Consider the following 9,789-nt stretch of genomic DNA (forward strand, 5'->3'; position numbering starts at 1 on the left):
CAAAATTCAGCTCCTTCCTACAGACATGTAATCAATCAATCAATCAATCAATCAATCAAAAAACATCGGACTATAATTACCTTCGATCACGTCGTCTCAGAGACGATCTGAACTTCTGTCTTCCTGTTAGAGCGACCGAGAGGACGTCTGAGTCTGATCGACTCCAGCAGGACGTTTGAATACAGAGAACAATGCAGCGACACCGAGGTGACACACACACACACACACACACACACACACACACACACACACACACACTCTCTCTCACACACACACACACACACTCTCTCTCACACACACACACACACACACACACACACACACTCTCTCTCACACACACACACACACACACACACACACACACACTCTCTCTCTCACACACACACACACACACACACACACACTCTCTCTCACACACACACACACACACACACACTCTCTCTCTCACACACACACACACACACACACACACACACTCTCTCTCTCACACACACACACACACACACACACCAAACTTAAAAGTGCAAATTGTTTAATCTCAGCCACATTTTTTCTTATATACAGTGAAGTTGACCCTAATAAATCATAAAATCACTTTCTCTCTTATTTACCTCATTACGCTGCAAACTTAAAAACTTTTGGCTACGACCCTAAAATACATTCAAATAAGCAAAATAAAAGAATTAAAGAACAATTAAGAGGAAAGAAAAGAAAAGAAAAGGATAATGCTTGTTGAAATTAAAACACCGTAAAATGTACAATAATAATAATACAAATGGCACCACAAGTCTGTTGTGTCAAAATGTGACAGAATGCAATCGAGTCTCGTCAGGAGTTGAGGTTACTTTTGGGAAGTCGGGGGCCCCTTTCATCGCGGGGGGAGGGGGGGAGGGGGACCTCATCTTCCTGTGCACACTATACACACACTATACACACACTATACACACACACACACACCATAAAATCAGGCACCAGAGATTGTCTTTTGACACATTTGTAGATTACATTCATTCACTCAGGGCTCTGTGTGTGTGTGTGTGTGTGTGTGTGTGTGTGTGTGTGTGTGTGTGTGTTTAAACACACAGTTGTGTTGCGATCGATGTGCGCTAAAAATCGGGGGTCCCAAATAAAAGTTATTGCCAGCTTGCAGAGCAGACATGCATTTTTTTAAAATCATGTAAATTCTATCTGCTGATGTGTTCGATGTGAGCGAGGATGTGAGGAAACACGTGAGTCTGGGTGTGTTTCTGTGTGCAGCGCGTGTGTGTGTGTGTGTGTGTGTGTGTGTGTGTGTGTGTGTGTGTGTGTGTGTGTGTGTGTGTTCAGGAATGATGTCGTCAACAGGAAACTCCTCAAAAAGGCACTTAAATAGAGGGAAATGATCTTTTTCTGTGATTTAACATGAGACTGGGTGCAAGTGGCAGAAGTATGCGGAGACAACCCACATCTACAGTCATACTCCACTGTCTACGTCAGACTAACGCTGCATTCACACAGTTGCCGTCATACAGAACAAACAATAATCTCCACTCTGACAGTAAAGCCTGCCTCCGTCTCTGGACAGGGAAGATTCTTCTGTGCAAAGGTTGAACTTCTTCGTGCAGCCCGGCCGTCATTAAGTGCCGATACTCACCTCGCTTCGTCTCCAACACACATCGAACAAGCCTTTCCTCTACACTTACCAAAAAAAAAAGGTCAAATACTTGATTCTGTACGTCAAGAACTCAAAGCAACTTTCAAAAAAAGGCACCAGACGTGCACGGAGAGGACGAGTCCCTCTGTGCTTCAGTTCAAACTCATGGAAAGACTGGGTTTCAGTTTTTTAATGCTGGAGATGAGCTGGAGGTGCGCGGCCGTTCAGGTGAGCATGGGCACGTCGTCCTCCGAGGTGGTGTCTTCGGACAGGGGGATCAGCAGGACCTCGTCGTCCGAGGAGGACGAGGAGAAGGAAGGGGAGGTGGAGAGGGGCATGGAGTTGCTGGAGGAGGAGGGCGAGGCTCTGAAGAGGGAGATGCTCAGGCCCAACGTGTGGAAGATGGAGGCCAGGGAGGGGCTGCTCGGGGGGACGGCGACGGGGGGAGTGTGGGGAGCGTCGGGGGGCGGAGCAGGGGGAGCGTAAGGAGGGGGAGGTGAGGAGGCGACGGGCGCAGGGGGCAGTAGAGGAGGCGGGGCTTCCTCTTGCTGCTGCTGCTGCTGCTGCTGCTCTGACTGAGACAACAAGCCGAGTTTCTGAGGCACCGGCTGGTTGACGGCCTCCACGGCCGACGAGGAGCCGGTGGGCGCCGAGTGAGCCGCTTCCTGGCCGGGAGGAGACGCGTCCGACTGCTGCTGGCCGGAGCCGGACGCCTGAGTGGGCCTGGAGGGAGGTCTGGGGATCAAGCCCCACCTCCTCATGCGGCGGACGGCCCGGCGGACAAATCGGGGCCTGCGCCGGCGGTGAGGAGAGCTGTGAGCGTCCTGACGGAGGAGCTGGAGGATTCCCCTCAGAGACAGAGACGACGTCTGGAAACAAACACAACCAGTTCAAACACCTGAAACAGTTCTTCAACGTTTTATAGTCATAAGACACCGATGGAAGTTTAAGGAAGGAGCAGGTCGCTCTGGAAAATCCCATCAGCTTTGTTTAATACACTTAATCCCTCCTCGTCCTCCTACTCCTCCTCCTCCTCTTCCTCCTCCTCCACCTCCTCCTCCTCCACCTCACCGAGTCATGATAAAGCACCTTAGAGTGAACTTGCACGGTCACATCTGACTAAGACTCCTCCTGTTGAAGCAGAGCGTGTCACCTCCAGATCACAGCAGCTCAGAGCACCTGAAGGTTCGTCGACACGTCCCCAAAATAATACCACAACATTTCTGTGATAACAACATTCTTGGCGATAAGAAAACAAAACCCACAAACAACATCAACAAATTAAGTGTTGTAGTTTTACATGTCAGCACATTTTTCCTTTAAAGATTCAGTAAAAAAACAAATAAAAAATGATAGTTTGTGATCAACAAGAGGATCTCAGAGGTTGACTGAGATCCAGCTGCTGTTGTGTATAAATTACATAACTACTGTAACAGCGTGTTGTCATTGTTGACTGCCAGTATCATGAGATTAATTACTTTACCTATATAAGTGTCAATGATACGATAAAACTCAAGCTGTCAATACTTCTAGCTTCAGAAGAAGTGCAGAAGATTCACACAGCGGACAGCCGCACGCTTTCAAAGGGATTTAAAATAAGCCAAAAGGTTGATGTTAAAATTTGGACACTCAAAGATGCTTAACAGCTTAAAATGGCACCAGTATGATCATACAGTATACAGTATGACCAGTATGATCGAACTGAAAAGAGCCTCGAAATGTTCCAAGCTGCAGCGCCAACATACACCAGTAAATCTAAAATCTAAAATGATTATTGGGACACGGATTGATCGAATACTGCGAATAATGTCAGAGTCAAGCGTCCCGGCGGGCGGTTAAAAGTCCTGGAGGCGCTCTGCTGTCTCACCTCGTTGGGGTTTTCTGTGGGGAAGTCCTCCACCGGGGGGATGATGCCCTGGGCGATCAGCTGACCGTAGGAGGGCGGGGCCTGCTGCTGGATCAGCTCCGCTTCCTGACGGCTGATTGGAGCAAACATGCTGCCAGAAAATACACACACACACACACACACACACTTTTAGAGGCATTAACACACACACACACACACACACACACACACACACACACACACACACATCGCAGTTGTGCCGAGTTGCAAATTTGCACTAGTACTAGCATAGCTTCTTTTTACAGCACACATTACTACATGAGATGCTGTACAAAGCTGCTCGTTTTAATAAGAGTACACATGACGTGACTCACTCTGGCAGACTACGTGCACATGCGAAGCTGTTTACAGCAACAAGCAGCAGCCTCTGAACCGAGAAGTGTCCCGGCAGCAGTGTGGGAGGTTCTGCGTTACATCTGAGAGCTGCTGTCTGGTCCTGCTGGCAGTGACTGAAGCCAGCAGTTAGAAAAACAAAGACTGCAGCTCCTGACTCACTATCTGCAGCACAAAGTCTGCCCGAGGCATCCGTCTCTCTCGTCTTTGAAGACGCAAGACAGCCCGCTCAGCTGAATCAAAGGCTGCAAAAAATAAACCTCACAGAGCGACTCCGTCTGGGAGGCAGAAACATTCAGCTGTGAACGGAGACAGCGGTCACCTGTACTCCCGGGTCCGGAGCGAGTACAGCTTGCAGGTGCAGCCCATGGCGATGACCAGCAGGAGGCCGCAGACCAGGCTGCCCACGGTTGCCGCGGTGATGACCTTGCGAGGCAGAATGACGGTGCAGTTGAGCTCGTCCGTGCCGTCCTTGCAGTCGACCTGGCCGTCGCAGCGCCAGCTCTCGAACACACACCTGCAGAGGGAACAAAGAGGCCGTTGTCAGAACCACGAAGGACAAAATGAAGAGATTCAACGAGCCGTAATAAAAACCCACCGGACTGAACCACGATGAGACGTTTTCACAGCGAAACACACCGATGTACGAACATTATGCTCAAATTAAAGACTTTTAATTCAACACATTTATTGACTGCTGTTTTCTCAGTATAATTCTTAATAATTGTGACTTCGTGAAGAGTTATGGTGACGAGGCAACATCACAAAACAACTCAGCAGCAGCAAAAATAATTAAAAAGTTAGAAAAAGTGCATTGATTTTGTCCAACACTATTTTTTGCATGTTAATAAATGCTCAGAAAGAAATGTCACAGCGTCGATCACAACGACTCAGATGGTGGAAAACTACTGAAACACAACAAAACCCACAAATTACACAGAAATCTGGTCTCATGCTTCACACAAATCCATTTAATCTCTCATGGTCACATTATCTGCACTCTCTCTCTCTCACACACACACACACACACACACACACACACACACACACACACACACACACACACACACACACACACACACACACACCTGTGACTCACACACTTCCCTCATAATAAAACACATCTTTCTGGATCATGATACTGGATCATAATTAACACACAAACCATTTCACAAAAACAAAAGTGTCTGAACAAAGATGGACTCTGAACAGTAACTCATATAAACTTTTAAATCCAAGAGGTGGTCAAAAATCCTCATTTTAATCATCTATAACTTTGCGTCAACTCCGCCTGCTGATGAGACACGTGTGATATGATCAAAAGCTCCAGTGGACCTTGAGTGGAGAGCGTTTTCTCAGCTGCCGTTCAAGCGGTCTAGAATAAGTAATCATTTTAATGTGTAATTTAGGACTCGGACCCATTTGAGGAAAAGCGAGCCACTGACCTGTCGCTGTCACAATGAAAGGTCCCGGGCTGACACACGGTGCAGTCGCGCTCGTCGCTGCCGTCGGCACAGTACAGCTGGTAGTTGCATCTCTCCGTCACCGGGTAGCACACCGGCCTGCCGGCGAAGTGGCTGGACGCCACCGCTCTCTGTCCCGCCACCCCGCAGGCGAACTGGTTCTGATTGCAGCCCCTGCAGCCCTCCTCGTCCTTCCCGGTCTCGGGACAGTCCCACTTCCCGTCGCAGCGCTGCTCCTGCGTGAAGCAGCCGCCCCCCGCTCCTCCGCACCGACCCTCCCACGGAGGACAGTAGCTCCCCACGTGGAACGTGGCGTTGAAGCCGCTCCCCTCTGAGTCGAGGAGTTTCTCGTACGTCAAGGACAGCAGGCCGGTGTGGGACTCCACTTGGACCGACTTATCGTTGGAGGTGCTGGTGATCTGAACAAAGGGAGCGTCAGGTTGACACACGTTCCTTTAAATAATCATTTTAAGTGTGTGTGGTTTGACATTTTTCAGTTCAGTAAACTCACAATTTTAATGATGTCTCCTTTGCCTTGCTCTCTGTTGTAGACATTGAGCCGGTCCCCGGGTCCCAGAGCCAGCTGCTGCAGGTCCAGTCTCAGCGGCCGGGAGTCCTGAGGGTCCAGAGTCCAGACACAGAACAGGGCGGTACCCCGGGAGGCCGGAGGGGAGAAGGTCCCATAAAAGGTCTGAAGAAGCCCCCCGCAGGGCCAGTCGATGGGACTGGGCGTCACGACGAGCTCCTTAAGAGTCTGGGTCTGCTCCCGACCCGGCTGCCAGAGATCCCCGTCAGCGTACCGCTCGGCCGATCGATCCGAGCTCTGAGGTTTGTCTTCCGGCTTGCGTCTCTCGGAGTCCCTCGCCGTGTACGCCTCGGTTTTAGCCGCCGCGCCGTCCGGGTCGATGTTACAGCCCTGTTCGTCGGTGCCGAGGCCGACGCCCTCACCGAGACACTCCACCTGCCCGTTACAGCGCCAGGAGGCGGGAAGACACCGACCGCCGACGCACTCGAAGGAAGTCTCCGGGCATTCACCCGAGTCTGGAGAAGATCAAAGAGAAACGTTGAGACGATCTTGAAACACACAGAAACCGACCCGGCGGGAGTCGAACCGTCGTACCTCTGGCGTAGCTCAACAGGAACAACGACACCGGGAACAGATGCGGGAGGAAGTGGTGCATCACTGTAATATTTCCCCCCGGGAACTCCATCGGCTGAGGCAGCTTGGAGCCACAAAGGAGGATCGGCTCGCCGCCAGCTGATGATTTTATAGACACCCATTCCTTCCGACACCGAGCCGAAAACTGGGAGAAGCTGAGAGGATGTGTGATAAGAAAAACATCAGTGAAGAGTCTGATTGTCAGCATTTCTATCCAGTATCTAATTTGCCAAAAACAACTTTCAGTTTTTTAACCAAAGAAAATGTACGAAGTAATAAAGGATCTAAACATATTTCCCATTTCTAGGTTCATTAATAAGAATAAATCTTAACCTCAAAAAATGATTCAAAGTACTTCAATACAGTAAAAAAATCAAAACTTTGCACAAGTGCTCTCCAAGTATTCACACGTCATTCAGGTCAGTTAATCATCTGACATCTTAAATGCTGTCAGCATCTGTACCTGAGGACGACCGGTTCTCCCTCCGAACCCCTGATGATCCAGCAGTCATAAGTGGAGCCGAAGCGGTAAGACCAGCTGTGGTAAGCAGAACTCCGGATCTCTCCCACTTTACTGTCCAAGACCTGAAGGGAATGTCCACAGCGGGCTGACAGACAGAAACACAAAAGAGCGATGAGGACAAATGGTTCCTGCTTTTCTGGCTTTGAACTATGATTGTACGGTGCGAAAAAAAAAAAAATAGTTCTGCAGCTTCTAATTTTGTTTAAATTTAAATTTTAGTAGCCCGCGGATTGAGATACAACAATATAAACTTGGAAAAACATCCACAGGAACGAGCTGAAATAAACGCTGCCCGGTCGGTGTCCTTACCAGAGCAGAGCGCCGGCTGCAAGCGGCTGCACGCTGCACACGAAGCAAGCAAAGATAGAAACGGACGTTTTATCACCACCGCTGACACATCGTAAATGTCGTGCGACATGAAAAGTACAAACAGGACCTTTGGTCGATAAACATTTAAAGCAGGTGCCTCAGTGACGGATGTGAATTCACTCACCTGCTATGGAGAAAACTAGGAGGGCGCAGAGGTTGTAACCGAGTGTCATTGTGGTAAATCTTCTCCTTTAAAAATGTTCACGTAAAAACACAGAAGACTTTGGGGTTAAAAAAAAAAAAGAAAAAAAAAAAAAGAAAAGAAGAAATGTCAGAGAAGAGCCATGTCAGGAGGTTTGTTCAGGAAGACTTCACCTGCAACGTGGAAGAAGATCAAACAGATCAAAACCCACAAATAACACAAAACAACTTCACATGTTACTACTCATTTACAGTTGGTTATCGCCACGGTTGTTTTTTATGTATTAGATTCATCTGTATTGCTCTTTTCCACCTAAATTGCAATAGATTATATAAAAATCCAAATCCATTGTGTTAACTTCAACATGCTCGTCGCAATAAATGTGTAATTATTTCAGATTAAAATGTTTTAAAGGTGAATTTATCAGATGGACAAAGAAAAAAAACATGAAATGTTTTCTCCGGTTTGAATCCATCAGGGCAGGAACACAATAAATACACACACACACACACACACACACACACACTCTCACACACACACACACACACACACTCACACACACACACACACACTCACACACAGATATACACACACACAGATACACACACACACACACACACACAGACACACACACACAGATATATACACACACACACACACACACACACACACACAGATACACACACACTCACACACACACACACACACACACTCACACACACACACACACACACACACACAGATATATACACACACACACACACACAGATACACACACACACACACACACACACACACTCTCACACACACACACTCACACACAGATATACACACACACAGATACACACACACACACACACACACACAGATACACACTCTCTCTCTCACACACACACACACACACACACTCACACACACACAGATATACACACACACAGATACACACACACACACACACTTCCTTCCTTTAAATTTAACAATGACGCCAGAAACGCTTCAATTTCCCGACAGTTATTTTCCCGTCTCTCTTTTGTTCCTCGTGAACTAAACCATAATAATCCGGACGTCCTGGTGGATTAACGCCGTGTCTCGTGTCCTACGTGGTCAGATGACGTCATGACAGGAGACAGTTTCGGTTTTTCAGAGCTCTCTCAGTTAGCTTAGCCACCGGCCGAGCTAACCGCTAACATCTCCGTCTGAACTTCTTCTTCTTCTTTTGGGCCGCGACGCCCAACAAAAGGCTCCCCGGCGCCACACGGACGGTTTTAGTACCCGAAGACATTACGACGTGTCGGTCAGACGCGGCAACAACACGAATAAATGCTAATAGAAAAGGACCGGGGAGAGTACGTTACCATGTCAGTCGGCCTTTATGTTGACAAGTTCTGAGCTACTTCCGTATATTTTGGCTCGTGACAGGAGGGGGCGGGGCTTGTGACGCGCCCTGTTCAACTGCTTTTCTTCCATTCATAAAAATCTACATGGGTTATATGTTTAATTCACAATTTGATGTTATGTTATCTTAATTTTCTTTTGAAACTATTCCAGTTGCTCTTCACACGAGCTGCGGATGAGATGAGTTTAAAAGGTGAAGTGTTCTTTCTGAACACCAGGTGTCGCTGCTGCTGGGCACAAATACTTAACATCACTTTCGATTCATAAAAATTGGGACTCCTGAAAAACAACTAAAGTAAGCAGGCGCATTTATTCAAGCACTGCTCTCATTCGTACCTTATTCTTCTTTATACTTCGTCTCCTTTGGTGTATAAGTATTAATATAAGTACATTTGCTCAATTTTAAACTGGACTTTTTTAGGTCGGCAACTTGTAATTTTCTTTCATTCATTTTCGTTCATTTTGAACTGCATCAGCTTCACTACATTTCAGAGGAAAATATTGTAGGCTGCTTGTTACTGCATACAGTTTATATTTGAATATGCAAATATTTCTCGTTTCAGAAGGTTCTCTGCTGGATGCAAGAGGCCTCCTGCTTTATGAGCCTGGGAGCTGAAAACTCCCAAACTTTCCATACCAGACCTTGACTGACTTCCAGAGTTGATGTCACAAAATCATATTTGTATGCCATGTTTTCAACCCATTAACAAACCTCTTCAGTAGATGAATGTGTCAAACTCTGCAATGACTAAAAACAGACTTTATAACAGGAGCATCACAGTTACTGCAAAGGTGATGCATTAAAAAGTTTAGCACAAGTACGGGAGGATTATGAACCAGCTCATTATGCAAGCTGAATGTTTTGT

At 47.4% G+C, this 9,789-nt stretch overlaps 1 protein-coding gene across 1 annotated transcript; it reads right to left on the bottom strand.

Annotated features, from left to right (window-relative positions):
* Nucleotides 1–515: 515 nt before the first annotated feature.
* On the bottom strand, nt 516–8,944 carry lrp10 (low density lipoprotein receptor-related protein 10). The gene is made up of 10 exons (XM_069169881.1): nt 8,884–8,944; nt 7,511–7,701; nt 7,327–7,359; nt 6,958–7,102; nt 6,456–6,649; nt 5,847–6,376; nt 5,318–5,754; nt 4,195–4,389; nt 3,501–3,630; nt 516–2,502 (listed from the first exon to the last, which is right to left on the bottom strand). The coding sequence occupies exons 2-10, from the start codon at nt 7,557–7,559 to the stop codon at nt 1,858–1,860; spliced, it is 2,358 nt and encodes a 785-aa protein (XP_069025982.1). The 5' UTR covers nt 7,560–7,701; nt 8,884–8,944; the 3' UTR covers nt 516–1,857.
* Between the last annotated feature and the right edge of the window lie 845 nt (nt 8,945–9,789).

The sequence above is a fragment of the Embiotoca jacksoni genome, unplaced genomic scaffold, assembly GCF_022577435.1.
Source record: "Embiotoca jacksoni isolate LCO1_2020_lvr unplaced genomic scaffold, fEmbJac1.0.p SCAF_47, whole genome shotgun sequence".
In the NCBI taxonomy this organism is placed as follows: Eukaryota; Metazoa; Chordata; class Actinopteri; family Embiotocidae; genus Embiotoca; species Embiotoca jacksoni.